Genomic DNA, 22,409 nt, shown 5'->3' with positions numbered 1-22,409 from the left:
CACCAGGCAAAGGGACTGCGTTCTCACAGTGGCGGCGCCCCGCACCAGCTGGATGTAGCACGCCACTGCAAGGCCACCTCCTGCTGGTTTATTTTTTGTCCTTGACTGTCTGAAGGTGGAATTTACTTTTTTTCTGGCAAGCATGACTGCTAGTTTGGATCAGTGCAGAATTGCAGAATCTTTGCTTTCTCCTTAGAATTATGGAAAGATTTTCCCTTTGCTCTCTGACATTTTTAGTGTTGCAGAAAAGATATTCAACACAGGTAGAGTCCTTTTCTTCTGAAGGGAATCTTTTTTAAAAATCTGTTTTGTTCTAATTAGAAGCTGCAGCATTTCTCTTGTTTGGTTTTGTTTTTGGAATTCAGACATCTAGTCGGCATATATGTGGGTGTGCGGCTTTTTCAGTGTGTCTGCCTGGCACTCAGCAGTGTTTTGCTCCATGGACTCTAGTCTTCTCAGAAGGTTTTGGTATCATTTTAAAAAGTCACCTCTTGTAATCCCTTGTGCTCTGTCCTCCTTGAATCCATGTTACACATCGTTAGAGCTTCTGGGTTTGTCCTTCTTATTGCCTTGACTTTTCCTTCATTTTCTTGCTTTCATTTTAAAATCAAAAATCATTTTTCATCCACCTTGTTGTTTTAAGTTTAATATGAAAGTGAAAAGTGAAAGTGAAGTTGCTCAGTCGTGTCCGACTCTTTGTGACCCCATGGATGGTAGCCTTCCAGGCTCCTCCATCCATGGCATTTTCCAGGCAAGAATACTGGAGTGGTTTGCCATTTCCTTTTCCAGGGGATCTTCCCAACCCAGGGATCGAACCCAGGTCTCCTGTACTATGGGCAGACTCTTTACTGTCTGAGACACCAGGGAAGCCCAGTTTAATATGGAAGGAAGTTTAATATGGAGTAACACAAAGGATGTTTTGGAAAAATAAAAGTTGGGCAAGTGTTTACATGTTACATCTTTTTCTGGTTTTCTTTGACTCTCTTCCCCCATAATAGTGAATATATTATCAGCATTTACAGCTTATAGATTAATGAAACATAAAGTAGATTTCCAGTGTGATAGTACGTAACTAGGTTGTATGTATTATGTTTATGTACATGTTTATAAAGTGCCTTAGACTGTGTCATGGTTGAAAGGTAGATTTTAAGAGTCGTGCTTGGGTTAGGAAGGGGAGGGAGGCTTAAGAAGGAGGGGATGTGTGTGTGTGTGTGTATGTGTATACATATGTATATATATATATAATTATGGCGGATTCACATTGTATGGCACAAACCAACACAACGTGTAAAGCAATTATCCTCCAATTAAAAAAAAAAGAATGGAAAAAAACAGTCACGTTCATTTAACTTATTTAAAACTGGCTTTGCCGTTTTGTCATCGTTGTAGGAGAAACTAGTTCGAGACATTGCTCGTTGTCACGGGATTTTGATCACTTCTTACTCCTACATTCGACTGATGCAAGATGATATCAGCAGGCATGACTGGCACTATGTGATCTTGGACGAGGGACACAAAATTCGGAATCCAAATGCTGCCGTCACCCTTGCTTGCAAACAGGTGTGACCTCTTACAACAGGGGGGTATCCAGGCGGATGGTGTTTCATTGAGAATACACTCTCTGCTTTTAATAACACCCTTAGGGAATCTTCCCTCGTGCTTTTGCATAAGGAGTTTGAAATACATGTTTTGCCTTAATGCTGAACACTTTTTGTTCTTACCCTTAATCATGTTTCCTCAGATTCTAATTGTTGATGTTACTGAATGTCTCTTGTATAGATCAGTTGTTAGAGTGTAACCACATCCAACTCTAGTCCATAGTCTTCAACTTGAACAGTAAGAAAAATTCTTCCATATATATACATTATCTATGTATATGTATATTTTTTCTCTGTGTAATTGAAGAATTGAAGTTGCGTAAAATGTCTACATTTTAGAGGAGACCAAAATGATATGTAGTTGTGTTAAATGAAAGGATTGCATGGGAGTGTTTTGGGGTAGGGTTGGTGATCATGTGTTAAAAGATGAATTTAATAGCAAAGTCCTTTCTTTCCTGTAATAGTTCCGCACGCCTCATCGCATCATCCTGTCCGGCTCACCGATGCAGAATAACCTGCGAGAGCTGTGGTCTCTCTTCGACTTCATCTTCCCGGGAAAGCTGGGCACACTGCCTGTGTTTATGGAGCAGTTCTCAGTCCCCATCACCATGGGGGGGTATTCAAACGCCTCCCCGGTACAGGTAATGTATTGGGCAGGTAACATTTCTGTCATTTTAATACTTAAAACAGTCCTACTAAGTACTATACTTTGTAGCCAAGTCTTTCAGAATGTAAGGCCAATGACCCAGCTTATAAAAATCACAGTTATTTTTGCTCAAAAGCACATAATTTTCCAGATGAGCTTTTAAAAAATCATGTAAAATATTCAAGAGCAGTCAGGTTTATGAGACGAGTGAATTCGTTCTGGACAGCATATAATGGTGCAAATTGGGGTAGTGCATCTTATAAAGTAGTGTAAACGCTTAGAAAAGGGGAAACCAGGAAAGATTTAAGAAGACATATATCCTTTAACCTGATGCTGGGAAAACAGGCTGGAAAGAGTGGAGCATTCTAGGTTAGAGCAGCTGTCTGCATGCAGCTACTCTGTATGGCCCCGGGCAGTGGAGAGGCATGCTCGCCGCAACTGGAGGTGCTTGGGGAGTTGCAGCAAGGCTGTGGACGCCGGCAGTGGGGTCGTGAAGGGAGGCAGAAATGCTTAGGCAGGGAAGAGCCGCTGAAGGCGTCTGAGCAGGGGGCCGGGAACAGCTGTGCTCGGAGGGCTGCTCAGGCTGCACGTAGTGGTGGGGGAGAGGCTGGCCTTGAGGGACCTGCTGGAGTTGCTGGGAGTGAGGGTGAAGAGAGCCTGGACCTGGCTGTGGGTGGCGGTCCTGAGAAGAGAAGGTGGACAGCAAGAGTCCCAGGTGGCCTTTTCTAGACAGAACAGACAAGACGTGGAGGCGGATAAGGAAGCTGGTAAAGGAGATTGGGTGGGGGAGGCCCGACGAGCTCTGCTGCAGCTGACCCCTGAGCTTTCAGGCCTGGCTGACTGACAGAGTGGAATTGTCACTCACAGAAACATGGGGCCAACTGGAGGGCAGTTTGTAGCATTTGGGGGCAGAGTCTCTGCACAGCCTTAGGCGGGGCCTGTACCTGCCAGGTTATGACAGAAATAAAGCCTGCCACCAAAAGAGGTGGTCACAGATTTTGAAATATTAAAACTAGAAAAAGAATATTAGATCTTTAAAATTGGAAGATTATCGAAAACCATTTTAATACCTTTAAAATTTTGAGATTAAATGAGTTTTGATCTTCAGTTAACTTTTATAAGAGTTCTCTTCCTCCATTGAGCCCCCATTATCCTTTAGGTATCCTGATTTTTGTTTTTTTTCCTAACTTTTTATTTTGGGATAATTTCAAACTTAAGGGAAAGTTGCAAGAATTGTAAAAAGAACACCTATACACTCTTCACCCAGATTCCCTGGTTTTTAGCATTTTGCTGACATTTTGCCATATTTGCTTTATTTCTCCTTCCCACCCTCTCCCCTACCTCTCACACACGCACACGGAGTTTATCTTTTGTATTCTGAATCATGTGAGTAAGTTGCAGACACTGTACCCCTTCCTCTGTGTCCTTCAGTTGTATTCACTAAGGACAGAGATGTCACACCACCTTGTAAGCAGGAGTGTGAGTCAGGAGGCGGTCTGCAGCAGGGGCGTGGTTCTGTTATGTGACCTGTGTGCCATTCACATTGTGTCGGTTGTCCAGTAAGTCCCGTGTCTCTTCCCTTTCCTTTCATCTGACATAGTTCCTCTAATCTTTCTTTTGCCTGCTTGACTTGACATTTTTGAAGACTATAGGCTTGTTATTTTGTGGAATGTCCCTTACCTTGGGTTTGTCTTTCCGTTCTTCATGATTGGAATCAGGTTACACATTATTGGCAAGAATATCCCAGAAATGACGTTTCTTAGCGTTCCATTCCTATCTGGAGGCACGTGCTGTGGGTTTCTCCCTTCGTTGGTGGTGGTCTGATTACTTGGGTAGGGTGATGAGCGTGCCACGTTTCTAAACGCTTTGCAGTTACCTCTTCTTCTGTATAGTTGATAAGTCATGGGGGGACACTTGGGGATGATGTAAATAGTCTCGTTTCTTCCTTGAAGTCTTTGTTTCAGAAGTCTGTGCACTTGTCTTTTTTCCTTTTTTAGATTGTAAAGTCCTTGGGAGCAAGGGTGTTGCTATTATTTGCTCCTTTTTGTTTAAGATCATCAGTTCAGTTCGGTCACTCAGTCGTGTCCGACTCTTTGTGACCCCATGGACTGCAACACGCCAGGCTTCCTGTCCATCACCAACTCCTGGAGCTTGCTCAAACTCATGTCCATCGAGTCGGTAATGCCATAGTTGCCATTCTTGGGTAGCTCAGACGGTAAGCAACTCACCTACCAGTGCAGGAGACATAAGAGAAACGGGTTCGGTCCCTGGGTCGGGAAGATCTTCTGGAGGAGGGTATGGTAATCCACTCCAGTATTCTTGCCTGGAGAATCCCATGGACAGAAGAGCCTGCGGGCTACAATCCATAGCAGTTCTAAGAGTTGGACATGACTGAATCGATTTAGCACACATACACACTTGAGTGAGGTGTTCTTAGGATGTTTTGAAGTGTTTTCTACCATGTTAATTTTTTAACATGAATTTTTCTGTATTAATGTATTATGGTCAAGCTCTTTTTATTATTCATTTTGCTGGTAACTTGTTTAAGCTTTGGTTGGAGATTTTCTTGTTCCATTAACTAGTATATAGTAGATTGTTAAGCCTATGTAGATTTTTTTAAGTATCAATAATTTATTGAAGTCTTTGTTTGCCTTTAAGTAAATGGCAGGGGTGTGGTTTCCTGTGCTGTGGGTCTTTGTTTTTCTCTGGGCGGTTAATGCCCATCTCCTGTGGCCAAGATCCATTACAGAGCCATCTGCTGCATTTTAGGCTGCAGTGAGTGACCTTTCATTTCTGGGATCATAGGGCTTTCCTTGAATTTACGCTCTGAATCTCCTGTGGGCAGTAATCTCTGCTTATTATCTGCTGTTTCCCTTGCTGCGGCGTTTCCCTAGAGTTAGCGTTTGATCTTCAGTTTTGTGAAGTAGCAGCCCCTTTGTGGCCATTGGAGAATATAAGATTATAAACTGAGATTTGTTTGAAAGCAGTTTTTTCCCTGCGGGGGGGTGGGGTCAAGCACTGAATAAATCTCTACTTTAGGGTTTAAGTATATAACAGTAATTAAATAGAGGTGGAAGAGGGCACAAAATTACCTGGTTGCTCTTTTGTACATTTTTGGTTAATGAGAAGTTTTTTTTGTTTATTTGTTTTTACTGATCATCTTACGAAAGCTATTGTATCCTGGAGTGTATGGAACTTAAATTTTTCCAAACCATTTTCCAATAGTTTTGTACAACCATTGATCATCCTTTTTTTAAAAAGAATTTAAACTTTGGAATCAGTTGTGAGGTAAGAGCAAATGCATTCCTTAGACAGAGTAATTGTTTTCCCTTTTCTCTTACTAAAGGTTAAAACTGCTTATAAGTGTGCGTGTGTCTTACGAGATACCATAAATCCATACCTACTGCGGAGAATGAAGTCGGATGTCAAAATGAGCCTTTCTTTGCCAGATAAAAACGAACAGGTCTGTAAAACCAGGTATTATCAAAACATTACTAAAGCACGATGTGCCTGTCATTCTTTCTGCTTTTCGCAGTAGAATTGGTGAGGCTAATGGGTGTGGTTGCTGGTGCTGCAGGGCAGGTGGGCCTGCTGTAGCCCCTGCCTGTGACGGGCGAACCTTCTGGGCTCAGGAGGGACTGGAAGGCAAGAAGAGGTGGCCACTGTGCACATTCTTTCAGGGAGTTTTTCCCCTTGGACTTTGGAGCGTCTAAGGCATGGAGCACTGACCTGATGAGGACGAGTAGGTTTTTGGATCTAGTGCAAAGATAGAAGGGTTCTTGCCTGGAGAATCCCAGGGACGGGGGAGCCGGGTGGGCTGCCGTCTATGGGGTCGCACAGAGTCGGACACGACTGAAGCGACTCAGCAGCAGCAGCAGCAGCAAAGATGGAAGGATTGTCCTGGACCTCACGTAGGGACCTGTTGGTCTGAAAATAAAGGAAAATAACCACATGTGGCAGATGAAGAGGTATTGATAGATTATTTTTGAGACTGATGATTAGGAAATCAGGCATGATAGTTCAGTTTCTATTTTTATTGTTTTTGTTGGATTAAAAAAATTCTTTTATTTATTTTAATTGGAGGATGATTACTTTACAATATTATGATGGTTTTTGCCATACATCAACATGAATCAGAGGTTGAGACAGGCAGTGGCGTGGAGTAGTAGGGGCAGTTGGCCGGAAGGGTAGGTGGTGGTGTCAAGAGACCAGTCTGGTAATCTTGTGTGTGGCTTAGAACGAAGGAAGAAGGGCGCCAAGCAACGTTTTGGAGCCTGGTCGGGCTTGCTGAAGCGGAGTCTGGGTGAGCGGCTTGTGAGCTGAGAGGGTCTGAGCCCTTGGAGGCTGGCATGGGGGAAGGGCTGTGGACCTGGTCCTAAGCTTCCTTGGGAGCAGGAAGCCAGGCTTCAGAGACTCAGAGACAGTGGGGTGGGGACCATGGGGCCTGGGGATCACAGGTGGAAAGATGACGGAAATGGAGGGGCTGTGAAGGAGGGGCCTGTTCGTTGTTCAGCTCTAAGATGTATTTTTGTTTTGTTTTGTTCTTATTAAGAGCACATTGTAAAAATTATATACATCATGCTTGTTTTGATTAGTTTATTTTGTTATTTTAGTTATTTTGTACTGTTAAATTTTTTTAAGTCTTTTTTTAAATTCTCTCCCTAGGTCTTATTTTGCCGTCTTACAGATGAACAACATAAAGTCTACCAAAATTTCATTGATTCCAAAGAAGTTTACAGGATTCTCAATGGAGAGATGCAGGTCAGCCAAATAGTATTAATAGAAGCTGGAGAGAAAGAACTGTGGACCAAGGGACACGGGGGAGGAAAGGAGACTAGTACTACTCAGAGATTCACTGTTGTTGCCGTCTTGAAAGCATTCGCGTGTGAACCTTTACTTCTGTGAAGCCCTTCCAGAAGTCAGATACACACAGTTTGAGAAGCTGCCTTTTTATCTGTACTGCAGCACTGTTACATTTGAACCCAGTACTGTGTGGTCTAGTGGGAAAATGCACTAGACCACGGGGTCTGTAACGGGGGGTCCTACAGCGATTGCTGGTCCTATGAAGAATGTCGGGAGCAGCCCGGGGCTGCTGGGTGCACGGAGGAAGAATTATTATTATGCATTTTTGTATAAGTAATAGCGTTTTAGTTATTGGCCATACTCAGCAATATATGTGGGTAAATGTCTCTTTATTAAGCCTACATAGTAATTTTACCATCAGCTTTAGTCAGAAGCTCCATGTAAACTCTTCAGCTTCTTTGTGCTTCAGTATCTTAAAGTGTGAACTGTATTTTATTTATTTATTTATTTGACATGTAAAATTCCTTAGTCTTTGGTTCGTCCTCGTTGGAGGCACAGCTGAGGAGCAGAGGACGCTCTGAAATCCACTGTCCCGCCCCGACATGGAGGCGATGGACGTGAATATGGGTGGCAAGACTGCTTGGGTCCCATAACATCTGCATGGTTTTTTTTCCCAGATCAAGTCATTTTTTTTTTTTTTTTTTGTCATTTTTTTCTTTATCCCATAATATCTACATGTTTTTTTTTTCCAGATCAAGTCATTTTTTTCTTTATCCCATAACATCTACATGTTTTTTTTTTCCCAGATCAAGTCATTTTCTTCTTTATCCCATAACATCTACATGGTTTTTTTTCCCAGATCAAGTCATTTTTTTCTTTTTTTTTTTTTTTGTCATTTTTTTCTTTATCCCATAATATCTACATGTTTTTTTTTTCCAGATCAAGTCATTTTTTTCTTTATCCCATAATATCTACATGGTTTTTTTTTCCAGATCAAGTCATTTTTTTCTTTATCCCATAATATCTACATGTTTTTTTTTCCAGATCAAGTCATTTTTTTCTTTATCCCATAACATCTACATGTTTTTTTTTCCCAGATCAAGTCATTTTCTTCTTTATCCCATAACATCTGCATGGTTTTTTTTCCCAGATCAAGTCATTTTCTTCTTTATCCCATAACATCTACATGGTTTTTTTTCCAGATCAAGTCATTTTTTTCTTTATCCCATAACATCTACATGTTTTTTTTTCCCAGATCAAGTCATTTTCTTCTTTATCCCATAACATCTGCATGGTTTTTTTTCCCAGATCAAGTCATTTTTTTCTTTTTTTTTTTTTGTCATTTTTTTCTTTATCCCATAATATCTACATGTTGTTTTTTTTCCAGATCAAGTCATTTTTTTCTTTATCCCATAATATCTACATGTTTTTTTTTCCAGATCAAGTCATTTTTTTCTTTATCCCATAACATCTACATGTTTTTTTTTTCCAGATCAAGTCATTTTCTTCTTTATCCCATAACATCTACATGTTTTTTTTTCCCAGATCAAGTCATTTTTTTCTTTTTTTTTTTTTTTGTCATTTTTTTCTTTATCCCATAATATCTACATGTTTTTTTTCCCAGATCAAGTTATTTTTTTCTTTATCCCATAACATCTACATGGTTTTTTTTTCCAGATCAAGTCATTTTTTTCTTTAACCATCTCTTAACAGTTTATTTCATCTATCATTGGCATCTGTAGGGGGTGTTAAGCCATTCACATTATTCCTCTCTCCTGTATCTCCCCTGACTTACCTTCACGTGCCTCCGAGTTGTGAAGCCTTAGGTGGGTAGAATCAGCACTGTCCAGTGGAGAGAGAATGCAAGCCATGTGTGTGATTTTAAATTTTCTAATGGTCACATTAAAAACGGTGAGAAGCAAACAGGTGCAGTCGGCTTTAATAATGTGTTTTATTTAACCTGACAAATCTAAAATCTCATTTTAGTACGTGATCAAAGTTTAAATTCCTGAGATACTTTACTCTTCTTTTTTTGTACTGAGTCTTCAGAATCGGGTATTTTACATTGCTAGCATATCTTAGTTTGAACTTGCCACACTTCATGTGCTCAGTGGCCACATGTGGCTCGTGCCTGCTGTGTTGGACAGCAGAGATCTCAAGGAAGAAAGATCAGTGCTGACGGTGTTTCTGCTTTGTTCACATCATGTGTTATTTATTGAACTGTTTACTAGTTAGAATAACCGTACTCTTTGATTATTGCTCAATTTGTGGTTTATCATTTTCATTTGAACTTTTATACTATGAGTGTGACCTGAGTCACGGGCTGAAAGCTGTAGAAGGTGCCTGCTTGCTTGCGGGTGGCCAGGTGGGCGCTCTCACTCTGGGGCTCTGAAGCCCTCTTGTGAGCCATCCCACACATTGTTTCCATCTGTGTATTTTCTGTGGCATGTTTTCTGATAGACTTCAACCTCTGACTCACGTAGTAAACTATAGAACTTATAGTGAGGTTCTTAGGAGTGTAATACTTAAATGCATTTGCTAAATTACATGGCAGATTTCCCTAAATTTTAGTCACTCAGTTCAGTTCAGTCGCGTAGTCATGTCCGACTCTCTGTGACCCCGTGGACCGCAGCACACCAGGCCTCCCTGTCCATCACCAACTTCTGGAATCTACCCAAACTCACATCCATCAAGTAGGTGATGCCATCCAACCACCTCATCCTCTGTCGTCCCCTTCTCCTCCTGCCTTCAATCTTTCCCAGCATCAGGGACTTTTCACATGAGTCAGCTCTTTGCATCAGATGGCCAAAGTATTGGAGTTTCAGCTTCAACATCAGTCCTTCCAATGAACACCCAGGACTGATCTCCTTTAGGATGGACTGGTTGGATCTCCTTGCAGTCCAAGGACTCTCAAGAGTCTTCTCCAACACCACAGTTCAAAAGTGTCAATTCTTCAGTGCTCAGCTTTCTTTATAGTCCAACTTTCACATCCATACATGACCATTAGAAAAACCATAGCCTTGACTAGACGGACCTTTGTTGGCAAAGTAATGTCTCTGCTTTTGAATATGCTGTCTAGGTTGGTCATACCTTTCCTTCCAAGGAGTAAGCGTCTTTTAACTTCATGGCTACAGTCACCATCTGCAGTGATTTTGGAGCCCCCAAAAATAAGAGTCTGACACTTTGTCCACTGTTTCCTCATCTATTTCCCATGAAGTGATGGGACCAGATGCCATGGTCTTAGTTTTCTGAATGTTGAGCTTTAAGCCAACTTTTTCACTCTCCTCTTTCACTTTCTGCCATAAGGGTGGTGTCATCTGCATATCTGAGGTTATTGATATTTCTCCCAGCAGTCTTGATTCCAGCTTGTGCTTCAACCAGCCCAGTGTTTCTCATGATGTACTCTGCATATAAGTTAAATAAACAAGGTGACAATATACAGCCTTGATGTACTCCTTTTCCTGTTTGGAACCTCTCAGTCATATCCAGCTCCTTGAGACACCATGGACTGGAATCTGCCAGGCTCCTCTGTCCATGAAATTCTCCAGGCAAGAATACTGGAGTGAGTTACTGTTCCCTTCTCCAGGAAATCTTGCTATAGCCCAGGGATTGAACCCAGGTCTCCTGCATTGCAGGCAGATTCGTTACTATCTGAGCCACCAGGGAAGCCCAGATTTCTGTTGAGAATGGGTATGATATTTCTTATTTATGTTTAAAATATGAACCAATTTTTGATATACTGTGAATATATACGCATACCTTTTTTTTTTTAGAGGGAGAATCATCAGCAATTGAATATGACCCCAGTAGATATGTTTGGTCCAACAGGACTTTTTGTTTTTAGAGAACTTTGTCAGGAAAAGATGTGTAAAGGTTCTTCCCATTCCTAATATGCTGTGATTGGGGAGAAAACTAAAAAGCTGATGAAAGATTACTTCTTAATCTGTGTTATGTATTGAACAGCCTCCTTCCTTTCCTTCTCAAGTGAATATTATTTTCCATGGGGTGATCTGAGTGGACATAATTCTTTTGTACCATAGATTTTCTCTGGACTCGTAGCCCTAAGAAAAATCTGCAACCACCCTGATCTCTTTTCCGGAGGCCCCAAGAATCTTAAAGGCATTCCAGACGAGGAACTAGGAGAAGATCAGTTTGGATACTGGAAACGTTCTGGGAAAATGATAGTTGTTGAGTCCTTGCTAAAAATATGGCACAAGCAGGGCCAACGAGTGTTGCTGTTTTCTCAGTCCAGACAGGTGCGTGTACAAGCCTCGTACAAGAAGCGAGTTGGTTCTTTATGACTTATGATCAATAATAAAAAAAAAAAAGGATATGGTTTAAAATGGTTCCAAAGGCACGTCCACCCACTGATACTGAAGTGGAAGCTGCAAAGCTCTTCAGGAGATGGGTCTTTCTCTAGAGTTGGTGCCCAGACGTTGGCTTTTTTAAAGAGACTTAATACCATGTGATTTTGGGGTGTGGTTGAGTTTTGTCTGAACTCCGATGTCCTGCTTTTTACAAAATTTGTAAGAAAAGTATGGAAATACCAAAAATGCCGTTGTAGTATTTTCTTTATCCACCCCGAAATACCAAAAATGCCGTTGTAGTATTTTCTTTATCCGCCCTCTTAATTTAAGCCTCTTGGGGAAGGCATGGTGCTGTTTGCATGAGTGTCGCATACTCACGGAGGCGTACCTTTGATTTTTAAACTCTTACATCCTCCACCACTTTTCCCACACAGATGCTGGACATCCTTGAAGTATTCCTCAGAGCCCAAAAGTATTCTTATCTCAAGATGGATGGCACCACGGCGATAGCTTCCAGACAGCCACTGATTACAAGATACAATGAGGTAACACGTGAGCAGAGCCGTGAAGTCCGCGGTGGCGCTGTGCGGAGGGGACGGAAGCAGGGGTCTGCGCCCGCGGTGCCTACGTCTGGGATTGGGCAGCTGTTGACTAGATGCGTTTCTGGGTTACTGGGATGTGTGTATGTGTTTAAACAAAGAATGTGTATTCCTTTTTAAAAATCCAGTTTTCAGACATTGATAATGTAATTGCTGTGAAAAGCAGAGGCTGTGAGTTGCCATCTTGACTGACCACAGGTCTCTACGGCATGGCCCCTCGCTTGCCCTGCAGCCAGGCTCTCAGGCCTGGGGAGGGGTGCACATTGTTCATCCCTTCCTGCTTCTCCAGGGTGTTCAGCCCCCTCCCAAAGGTCTCTACGGCACGGCCCCTCGCTTGCCCTGCAGCCAGGCTTCCGTGTGTAGAGCGTGTGGGGCCGAGGTGAACAGCTGTGGCTGACTGTGTGTGTACTGAGTGTCATATGTCTCACCTCCAGGACACATCCATATTTGTGTTTCTTCTGACCACTCGGGTGGGTGGCCTAGGAGTCAACCTGACGGGGGCAAACCGCGTCATCATCTATGACCCCGACTGGAACCCAAGCACAGACACGCAGGTCTGTTTATTTTCTGAAAGGAGTGTGTTGGTGACATGCTGTCTGATGGCTTACCCTCAGGAGCAGCCCTCCACGCCACGTTAGCCTCAGCTTAGAGCTCACGTCCTGGCTATGTCTTGTCTTCCGCTTGGAGGGAGGGTCTTCTCAGTGTGTCCGCAGCATCCGCACGAGACCTGTGTGAAGAAAGGACGTGGGAGGGAACTGACACCACTGTGTCTCAGGCAGAGCTGGCTTGGTCTGTTTTGTCGCCTGCCTGTTTGTGTTCCTTAGCAGCCCTTGGGTGTATTTAGCCTCATTAGCCAAAGTTCTAATTTGGGGAGTGGAAGGAAGTGATGGGCTCTGAGTCAGCGCTTGTTGCTGAGAAGGGCCCTTGTTGAGTTACATTTCTCTGCTGTGTCCTGGAGAAGGGAATGGCAGCCCACTCCAGTATTCTTGCCTGAAAAATCCCATGGGCAGAGGAGCCTGTTAAGCTACAGTCCATGGGGTCGCGAAGAGTCGGACACGACTGAGCGACTTCCCTTTCTTTGTTTGGTGGTTTTCTCTGCTGTAGGCCCGGGAGCGAGCGTGGAGGATTGGCCAGAAGAAGCAAGTGACGGTGTACAGGCTTCTAACCGCAGGCACCATTGAAGAAAAGATCTACCACCGGTCAGTGCACACAGCTGCACCCCTTGACCACAGCTGCTTTCCAGGCTGTGGTTGTGTGAGCGGGAGAGACATGCTGCCAGGGTTTGGAGCAGGGGATTTTTAAGAAGTATTACTTCAAGAAATCTTGAAGTAGTTGCTGTAACCTGAGAGATGTATGTTTTTTTTTTAATAATTTCTTGTTTTTTTTCTTTCTCATTAAAATAAGCTTAGATGGCTTATTGTGTATGCTTTTTTTTTTTAATGTCTCTGAGTCTGTTTTTAACCTTATTAATAAACAGTTGCTGTAAGTTTAGAATCCTGAGGTGCAGCCGAACATTGTTTCATACCAGCTTAATTTTTATCTTTTTAGACAAATCTTCAAGCAGTTTTTGACAAATAGAGTGCTGAAAGATCCAAAGCAAAGACGATTTTTCAAGTCCAATGATCTTTATGAGCTGTTCACTCTGAGCAGTCCTGATACATCCCAGAGCACTGAAACAAGTGCTATTTTTGCAGGTATTCCATGAAATAATTTAACTTAAAGTAATGAAATAGTCAGGATTATGCAGTATGACATTAGCTTGTTTTTCTCTTTCATAGGAACTGGTTCAGATGTTCAGACACCCAAACGCCATTTAAAAAGAAGACTTCAACAGGCCTGTGGAACAGACCAGAGTGTCCCAGTGGACAAACAGTTCCCTGATTGTAAGACGTCTGCAAGTGCTGCCATGTCATCTGAAGAGGTATGTGCAGCATCGGTCAGTGAAGTGAATGCAGTAACTTCTGACCAAGGCATTCCTCTGAATGATGCCGTTCAGACACCTCATAGTCTAACCAGCAGTGAGAGGCTTGGAGAAGAGGCAGACGCAGTCTCCAGACCACGGGAGTCCTCAGTGATCCATGGAAATGGGGACAGTTCAGATTCCCCAAGAGTCAGCAGAACGTGCGGGGTGTCTGGTGAGGAAAGCGTCAGTGAAAAGGAGAGTCTTTCTGATAAAAGAGAAAGCTGCCAGGTTCAGAGAGAAGCTCTTTGGGAGAATGAGCAAACGGAAAATAATTTTTATAAGCACAAGTCGAAAATGAAACATCACGTGGCAGAAGAGCCCATGGAGAAACAGCTGAGGCCGAATCAGAAGCCGAAGAGCTCTAAGCACTGCAGAGACGCCAAGTTTGAGGGAACTCGAATTCCACACCTGGTGAAGAAGAGGCAGTACCGGAGGCGAGACCCTGCGGCTGAGAGCGAGGCCAAGGAGCGCAGCCACGACGACTACGTCCTGGAGAAGCTTTTCAGAAAGTCAGGTACTTCCTCTTGCCGAACTTGCCACGGGTGTGCTAGGAAGAGAGCCGAGGCGCTGCTTCTGTGGGGCAGGCATCCCTGCCAGAGCGGAATGCGCACTCAACTGGAAGGGTTTTTCCTTCCAGAAGTCAGATTTGAAGTGTTCCGACACTTCAGAAATAATTGTGCATGCTCATCCATGTTTGGCTGTGCTGGGCCTTCCTTGCTGTGCGGGCTTCTCTCTGGTTGTGGCGTGCAGGCTGCTCACTGCAGCGGCCTCTCTTGTTGAGGAGCACCGGCTCTAGGCGCACGGGCTTCTGTAGCTGCTGCTCGAGGGCTGCGGAGCACAGGTTCAGTAGTTACGGCGTACCGGCTTTGTTGCTCCAAGGCATGTGGGATATTCCCGGATCAGGGATCGAATCTGTGTCTCTTGGTTAGCAGGCAGACTCTCTACCACTGAGCCACCAGGGGAGCCCTGTGCTGACATTTAAAAAAATCATTTTCACCTCTCTTTCCTAGGAGAATTTGAATCTTGGGTGAGTAGTGGGACCTGACTTCTGACCACACGCAGGAGGGCTGCAGTGCTTGAGACAGCTTTGCACCACCTGAATATTCATAGAACATTTCTCTGCATGTATCTGATTATATCTGATATATCTCTATATGTCTGATTTTCCAGCCACAGGAGGGTCAAGTGACAGGTCATGGGGAGAGGAAGGGGCGTGGCCAGAGGCAGGCATTCTGGAAGGAGGAAAGCTGATACCTAATATCAAGGGAGAAAAATTAGGAAAGCAGATTTAACAATTGCTCAGGACCCTGTAGGACAGGCCAGCCTGCACAGCTGAATCATCCCTGGGACTGCCTTGCTCAGATCTCACAGGTCATTGTGTTCCCAGGGTGGTGGTCTTGAGTTACCAAAGGTCTCCGAATGGGTCTCTGTTCAGGAAAGCAGGCTTACGTACAATGTCTCAGAAGGAAAGCCTCTGGGCTTGGTGCTTTCTTGTAAGGTAGTTCACTGGTAACTTTCTCTGTTTTTTCCTACAGTTCCTGATCTGCTTGCTTAAGAAATTATGTGTCATTTAATTTTCAAGTTTATTTGCATGGAGGCGTAGAAAATACTCTTGTAATAATTTTTTTAAATTGACTATTTCAAGATAATTTCCCTCTTGTCATTTCCAATTTTTATCTGTTTCTCTCCTTGTTCCTTGATCAGGTTAAACCAGTAGATTGTTTCTTGATTTTTTTTCAATAAACCAGTTTGATTAATTAATTAGATCCATGGTGGTTCTCTGCCTCCGTAATTTTTGGTTTTATCTTCAGTACTTTCTTCCTTTTTGTTTTTGTTGTTGTTTTAATGTTTTTGGTCCTAATTTTTATAAAACTGGCTTGGCATTCAGTTCACTTATTTTTGTTCTTTCGTTTTTATTAATGTAAATATTTAGGTCTATGAATTTTCCACCTATGACTTTTGAATTCTTCTGGTGTTATGACTATTGAATTCTTCTGGTGTGTAGTGTTTCTGTGATCATTACTGTTTAGAAATTGTGTAATTTTTGTTTATACTTTTATATTTTCCCCCTTCAATAAAGGATAGATTAGTAGAAGGTTTAAAAATTTTCCAGATAGCAGGGAAGAGCTTGTGGAAGTGTGGTGATTAAAGCATTATGCTTTGATGATACAACGCAGTGATAGTTGACAGTCCATCCCTCATTGGGTAGAGATGCAGGTGAAGATCCGCAACGTTTGTCACAGTTTGTGGGTCCTGGTGGTCGTGGGTGAGTAGCAGCCAAAAATGTTCCTGGCTTTTTCTCCACACACAACACACTAGCCTGGACGGAGGAGCGCGCGTGGCCGTGTGTGAGCTGAGAATGCACGCTCACGGCGCGCTTTGCTCTTGCCAGCGGGCGTGCACAGCGTCATGAAGCACGACGCCATCATGGACGGAGCCAGTCCAGACCATGTCCTGGTGGAGGCGGAGGCCAACCGCGTGGCTCAGGATGCCCTCAGAGCTCTGAGGCTGTCTCGGCAGCAGTGTCTGGGAGCAGCGTCTGGTGTCCCCACGTGGACTGGCCACAGAGCGCTTGCCGGTGCACCAGCAGGAAAAAAGTAAGAGGTCGCCGCCCTGACATGCTTGTGAGGAGACCAGACTGGTTGGGCTGGGAATAAAATTGGGACAGGTGGAGACACTCCTGCCGTTTACCTGAAGGAGGAGAAAGTCCCTCAGGGAGGGATCGGCCCAGCCAGATGTGCATAACTTAAGAGAAATACACCTGCCGTCTTACCTTCTTTGCGTTCATTCCTTCCTTTCCAGAGCTAATTTTCTGGGGAAAGGAGAAACCTCTTTTGAGGTGATTTAAGAGGTGATGTTATAAAATAGAGTTGTAGAATAGCAATTAAACTTTAGTAAGGTGATTAGCTGTGTTTCAGCAATCAGTAATTACTCTGCTCTTCTAGGAGTTTTCCTACCTGGAATTCGACGGTGGTTTCCACTGTGACTTGAGCAAGGGTATTGAGTGGTTCTTACCTGGGGATGCAGTAGTAATTTCCCGGAAAAGTAAAGTATAGGAATCTAGGTGGGTAGAGCAGACACATCACAGCTATGAGAGAATAACCACACAGAAGAAAATTCCTCCAAGAAGAGTTCAGGTGTGGAAGGGCATTCTCATCTCTAACTCACAAAGTAACATTTTATCAACTATGACTCTCTGTTTCCTTAGGAGCAGGTTCGGTCAGAAGAGGAACTCCAGTTTCTCCGTGCAGCGTCCCTCTTCAACATCTCCAAAGGAGAAATGCCAGGTAATCTGATAGCCTTTCTGCTTTCACTCACAAGATTTACTTGATTGAACGGCCATGGAAATCTCACTCAATTCCACATGTAAGGTGCATAATGACATCTACTATTTGTATTTCATGCACTTTCATGCATTTATGAAGCACTTTTGTGTGAATTTAAAAGGGCCAGCTAACTTCCTAGAAAAGACAAAGCCTTTGACCCAAGATCCGTAGCAGAATCTCTGTTTTGTCCTCCAGAAGTTCACACAGGGTAGGTGACAGGTGTTGCTGCCCATACTGCCTGCCCCACTCGGAGGTGACGTGCAAGCTCGAGGGACCACTGCTGTCTAGAATAAAGATCTAGAAAATCACCTGAGTGTTGCTTGTAATTTATAAGCTGAGCATCACATCCATCTCTCCCTGCCCTGCAACCCCTAAAGGCCTGGGGTGCTTCTCTCAGAGTAAATAATAGGCCATGTTCGTATTGTTTAATTCTTTTTTTTTTTTTTCTGTTTAAGGGTTGTGTTATTTATGAAATTTGAAAACTCCAAGGTTGAGATTCCTACTTTTAGATTAACTTGAACACATCTAGAAGTAGAGAAGCTTTTTTTGACTTCCCACGTTACGTTCTTTTAGCAGTAGGAATACGAAGAAAAGCTAGATTTCTGCTGCTGTTCTGAGGAAACTCACATGAGGTATACAGGAGTAAAAGATCTAAAAGTGAAGGAAAAGAAGTACAGCTCTGATACTGTTTCTTATCCCATGGTGCCCAGATCAGGGAAACTTTAGGAGGAAGAACAGGAAAAGCCCGCAGAGCCCGTACCTCCTGGAGACGGTTTTCTGGAATCCTGGCCCTCCCTCTGTGCTCATCACTCAAGATAGTGATGAAATAAATAGTGTAGTTTGGGGTTTTTTTAGGAAGTGTTCTCTAAGAGCAGGTGAATTTAGACACTTAATTCTCCTCCTTTCCCTTTACGTCAGACGGAGTCTCGTTCTTCCCCCATCAGCCGCAGCACCCTGGGCACGTGTGTTATCTTATGGCCCCTCAGAGCCTTTGGAGAAATAAGTGGGAGCATGAACAGGAGACTAAATATATCCATGCACTGGTCTTCTTTCTCCAGGACAGCACTGTGAAGAAGGAGGGAAAAGATCATGTTTCGGAGCATTTTAGTGGAAAAGCTGAAGATGCAGAGTCTTCATCCGGGGCTCTCACTTCGTCCTCACTGTTGGCGAAAATGAGAGCTAGAAACCACCTGATTTTGCCAGAGCGATTAGAAAGTGAAAGTGGGCGCCTCCCAGAAGCCGCTGCTCCGCTGCCCTGCAGCACAGAACACGATGACCTGCTGGTGGAAATGAGAAACTTCATTGCCTTTCAGGCCCAAGCCGATGGCCAGGCCAGCACCCGGGAGATTCTGCAGGAGTTCGAGTCCAAGTTATCAGCATCACAGTCTTGTGTCTTTAGAGAACTCTTGAGAAGTCTGTGCACTTTTCATAGAACTTCTGCTGGCGAAGGCATTTGGAAACTCAAGCCAGAATACTGCTGAGCAGCATTACTTTCTGGACTTCTAATTGACTTTCTCCAGTGAAAACGTTAATTATTTAATCATCATGTTTGTCAGTGGAAGCTGGCTGTATTTGACGTTTACTTTGAATGATAGCTACCTCATAAACAAAACTTTAGAGAAGAAGAAATTCTTCTCCAAAACTTGTTTTAAAAATACCTGGGTTGACTTTTTTTTTCCCCCAAATAAATTATGTTACAAAATCAGGGACCTAACCATTAATCCTTGGAACACATTTGTTCCTTTACCCAGAAGATGCTATCAGGGAACACATTACTTACTACTCCTTGGAAGTTTATAGACCAGAACTGCAAGAATTCTTGTTATTGGTGCTAAAAACATGTCTTATATTCAGTTAGACCTGTTCAGATAATCAGTTCATCAGTAGCTATTAACAGTATCGTTTGGGTACCTCGATACCGATGCTTAAACCGATCATTGGCCACTCAAAAAAGAGATGAAATTTGTTACCTTTTGAATCCTATCGATTGCCTTTAAACAATCTTCCATTAAGGTACTGTTAAATTGGCAAGTTTTTTATTTGTAAAACATGGAATAGTTTGGTAATAAATGATGAGGTGTGTATTTGCAGAAGGTTATAGTTTTCTCAGTTTAAAGTTGCTTTATTTTAAGCAAAGGACACCTTTTTCCTCCTACATTGACTCTTGGTTTTAGGAAAATGAAATGTGTTATCTTTAAAAAAAAACAAACAGAAAGCCCAAGGTTAACCAAAAGTTAGTACAGATAAAACCACCAACACGTGCCCGTGCACAGGAATGTGACTCTGGACACACGCAGAGAGACCGCCGTCACCACATGGTGACCGCCGTCTCCTCCCAGACCGCTGGCGTGCTGGGAGCGAACCTCGAACATTGTTTCTGTGACTCGTGGTCTTCCTTTCCGAGGACGCTGGTAGCGTTCTGTCAGGCTTTGCTGCTCTCCTTCTGTCTAGGCCTTTTCGTCTCTCTTTCCCCTTTGCGTTCACCATGACTCTACTGTTGTAGAGGTCTGCTTTTCATCTGCAGCTGTTTCTGGCTGTTGCCTGTGTGTTTGGAGTTCTTTTACGCTGTCGTTTCGATCCTTGGTGTTTTCTTACCCTTGTTTTTCTTTCCTTCTCACTGTTCCTTTTATCATCTCAGCCCTGAAGTCTTGTTTTCTAAACTGACCAGATTTCCTGTGTCCTCTAGATCTGTCCTGGTCCAGTTTGTTTCTTCCTTAGAGCTGTTTTCTCTGGCTTGCTGTTTGTACGCTTTCTGATTTCTCTGCATTGCGTCTGCCTTCCTCCCGTCTAGCTCATACTGAAGGTGAGCAGCGGGGCCCAGCTCTCTTTTGTGCTCTTCTCCGCCACTCAGGGAGGAGGGCTGTGGGTTTCAGAGTCAAGGAGAGGCTCTACTGGGCAACGTGAAGCCTTTGACTGAAGACTTGGGTTTTAGTTGTTTTCTGAGATTTTGTTAACTTTGCTCCATGGACTCCCTCCCTTTAGACAGGAAATGTCATAGTCAGAGTCATAATTCCCGGCAGGATTTTCTGCTTCTTTTTCTGGATTCTGGCTTGTTCATTTCATTCAATTTTTAGAGTGGTTTATTATTAGAGGAAGAGGATCCTATCGTCTTCATTCTGCCGTCATTGGAAATAATAGACTTTTAAACGGGTCGGTACATCCTAGACTTGACTACTTGGCTCAGAAGGGAGTCAAAACTCATGAATTTTGTTTCTGGGAAGTTCTTTTTTGTTGTTGTTATCTTTAACCTATGAGAAAATTGCATCCCTCTTGTTCTCAGATTAAAGTCCTGATGCTGTTCACTAGTATGAAGTGCTTGGGCATCATACTTCTGTTGTCTGAAATCTAAAGCCTACTGAGCAAGGGAACTTGTAGCCTTCTCTTCAAGTAGAAAATGCTGGCAAAAGTTATGATGCAGTCACAGGGCGATGGTCTTCACTCCCAGCCTGTCTCAGCCCTACCAGCAGCGGAGACCCTGGCTGGTCACTGCCTTGCCTGTGTCTCAGTGTGGACGTTGGTAAGCTTTGTCATCATGCCTCTGGGTGGAGATAACGTAGGTGAAAATGCTCCAAGTATCATAATTTTAACAACTATGGTTGTATTGGTATTAAGCTACAATAAAGGATTGTAAAATCTTTGTGAAATGTGGAAAATTCCTTAGTTAAAACACGAGCACTGTTTAAAACATTTCAGGCAATACTCTGCCTCCCACTCCTCTTGCTCCTGCTCCGGAGATAAGTACTATATTTGGTGTGTATTCTTGCAAGCTGTTTTCCATGCCTTTGCAGATACATGTGGCAGCAGCTGCTGCTATAATATCCGTTTTTCCCTTCTCCTTTCCTACTAAGACTCCTGCTTTTTACCTGGACACCAAGGCTGCTCACTTAACACTCTGCTGAATGGTTAAATGTGGCCATGTGACAGGCAGTGGGATGTGAAGAGAATGTCCAGACTATGCCCTGAAATAAGGAATTGTGTATCCACTTCACTCAACATTCCCCTCTCGTGCTGGCCAACATGCCTGTGGGAGCCTAAGCAGTGACACAAGAGGGTCAGCGTTGTGTGCTGAGGATGGGGAGTCTGGCCTGCCAGTCTCAAACTGCTTCCTTTTCACCTGTTACTTAAGAGCAAAATAAACTCCTGACTTGTTTAAACCACTGTCTTTTGGAGTCTCTTTGTTACAGCAGCTTGTTTTGTTTTACATGTGATTTATAAAAATGCAATTATTATCAGCCTCATTATTTAAGAACTAACTTCTCATTTAACACATGCTAGACACCTTTTCATTTCTCTAAGTGTAATTCTACCTTCATGGAATCGCTGGACTTCAAATTAGGTGGATTTTTAAATGTAATGGATGTTGTGGAACTACCTCCTTCAGTTCACACCCCATCAAAGGACTGTTCCTCCACACTCTGCCAACAGTAGCCCACGTCAGTCTCGGGAGTTTGTTTTCCTAGCCAGTGTTTTGGTTGAAAATACCTTGTTTTAACTTCAATTTTTCTGATTCCTTATAAAACAAACATTTCCATTTGTAGATCCTCCTTTACGAGTCACCCGTTCGTGTTACGTTTACCTAGTTTTACTATAGGTTCTTTTCTGTCTTAGACGTCCTCTAAGGCAGAAAGGCCATTGTTCCTACTATTATTGAATAGTCCAGTCGTTTCTCCGAGCATTTGAAGAATGCCAGATTTATCATACGTTCCCCTGCCTGTTTCTGGACAGTGGGTCCAGACTCTGCTCCCTCGGCTGCACGCGTCACCGTCTGACTCGCACAGCTCTGCGCTGTCTGCAGGCTGGCGTCCTTTCCTTCTCCCTCACTGCCGTTATCTTATTCTTAGGCATTTTCTGTTCCAGGTGAAACTTAGAATCAGTTTGTTAAGTTCCACTAAAATTGTGTTGCTCTTTTGATTGAGATTGTATTAGTTTATACATGAGTTTGAGGATAATAGACTTAATATAGTTTTTGCCGTTAGTGTGGCTCAGACGGTAAAATGTCTGCCTACAATGTGGGAGACCCAGGTTCGATCCCTGGGTCGGGAAGATCTGCTGGAGAAGGAAATGGCAACCCACTCAAGTATTCTTGCTTGGAAAATCCCATGGACGGAGGAGCCTGGTAGGCTACAGTGCCTGGGGTCGCAGAGTCGGACACCACTGAGCGACTTCA

General features: G+C 43.3%; 1 protein-coding gene across 4 annotated transcripts in view; it reads left to right on the top strand.

The window, feature by feature from the left end:
- The window catches only part of ERCC6 (ERCC excision repair 6, chromatin remodeling factor), a 73,016-nt gene extending 51,620 nt beyond the window's left edge, over nucleotides 1-21,396 (top strand). For 3 of the 4 annotated variants that reach the window (XM_019953715.2, XM_019953716.2, XM_070781971.1), the window contains 13 exons: nucleotides 1,390-1,560; nucleotides 2,063-2,239; nucleotides 5,591-5,707; nucleotides 6,910-7,005; nucleotides 11,088-11,303; nucleotides 11,789-11,899; nucleotides 12,388-12,507; nucleotides 13,058-13,152; nucleotides 13,502-13,647; nucleotides 13,732-14,430; nucleotides 16,309-16,513; nucleotides 17,125-17,203; nucleotides 18,301-21,396. In XM_019953715.2, the coding sequence (XP_019809274.2) occupies nucleotides 1,390-1,560; nucleotides 2,063-2,239; nucleotides 5,591-5,707; nucleotides 6,910-7,005; nucleotides 11,088-11,303; nucleotides 11,789-11,899; nucleotides 12,388-12,507; nucleotides 13,058-13,152; nucleotides 13,502-13,647; nucleotides 13,732-14,430; nucleotides 16,309-16,513; nucleotides 17,125-17,203; nucleotides 18,301-18,723 (2,655 nt within the window). In that variant the 3' untranslated portion in view covers nucleotides 18,724-21,396. Of the gene's footprint in view, nucleotides 1-1,389; nucleotides 1,561-2,062; nucleotides 2,240-5,590; nucleotides 5,708-6,909; nucleotides 7,006-11,087; nucleotides 11,304-11,788; nucleotides 11,900-12,387; nucleotides 12,508-13,057; nucleotides 13,153-13,501; nucleotides 13,648-13,731; nucleotides 14,431-16,235; nucleotides 16,514-17,124; nucleotides 17,204-18,300 lie in introns of those variants that run through there. The other variant, XM_070781970.1, reaches the window with a different exon arrangement.
- The last annotated feature ends 1,013 nt before the right edge of the window (nucleotides 21,397-22,409 follow it).

The sequence above is a fragment of the Bos indicus genome, chromosome 28 (genome assembly GCF_029378745.1).
Source record: "Bos indicus isolate NIAB-ARS_2022 breed Sahiwal x Tharparkar chromosome 28, NIAB-ARS_B.indTharparkar_mat_pri_1.0, whole genome shotgun sequence".
NCBI classification, from domain to species: domain Eukaryota; kingdom Metazoa; phylum Chordata; class Mammalia; order Artiodactyla; family Bovidae; genus Bos; species Bos indicus.
This window is presented reverse-complemented; position numbering and strand designations above follow the sequence as displayed.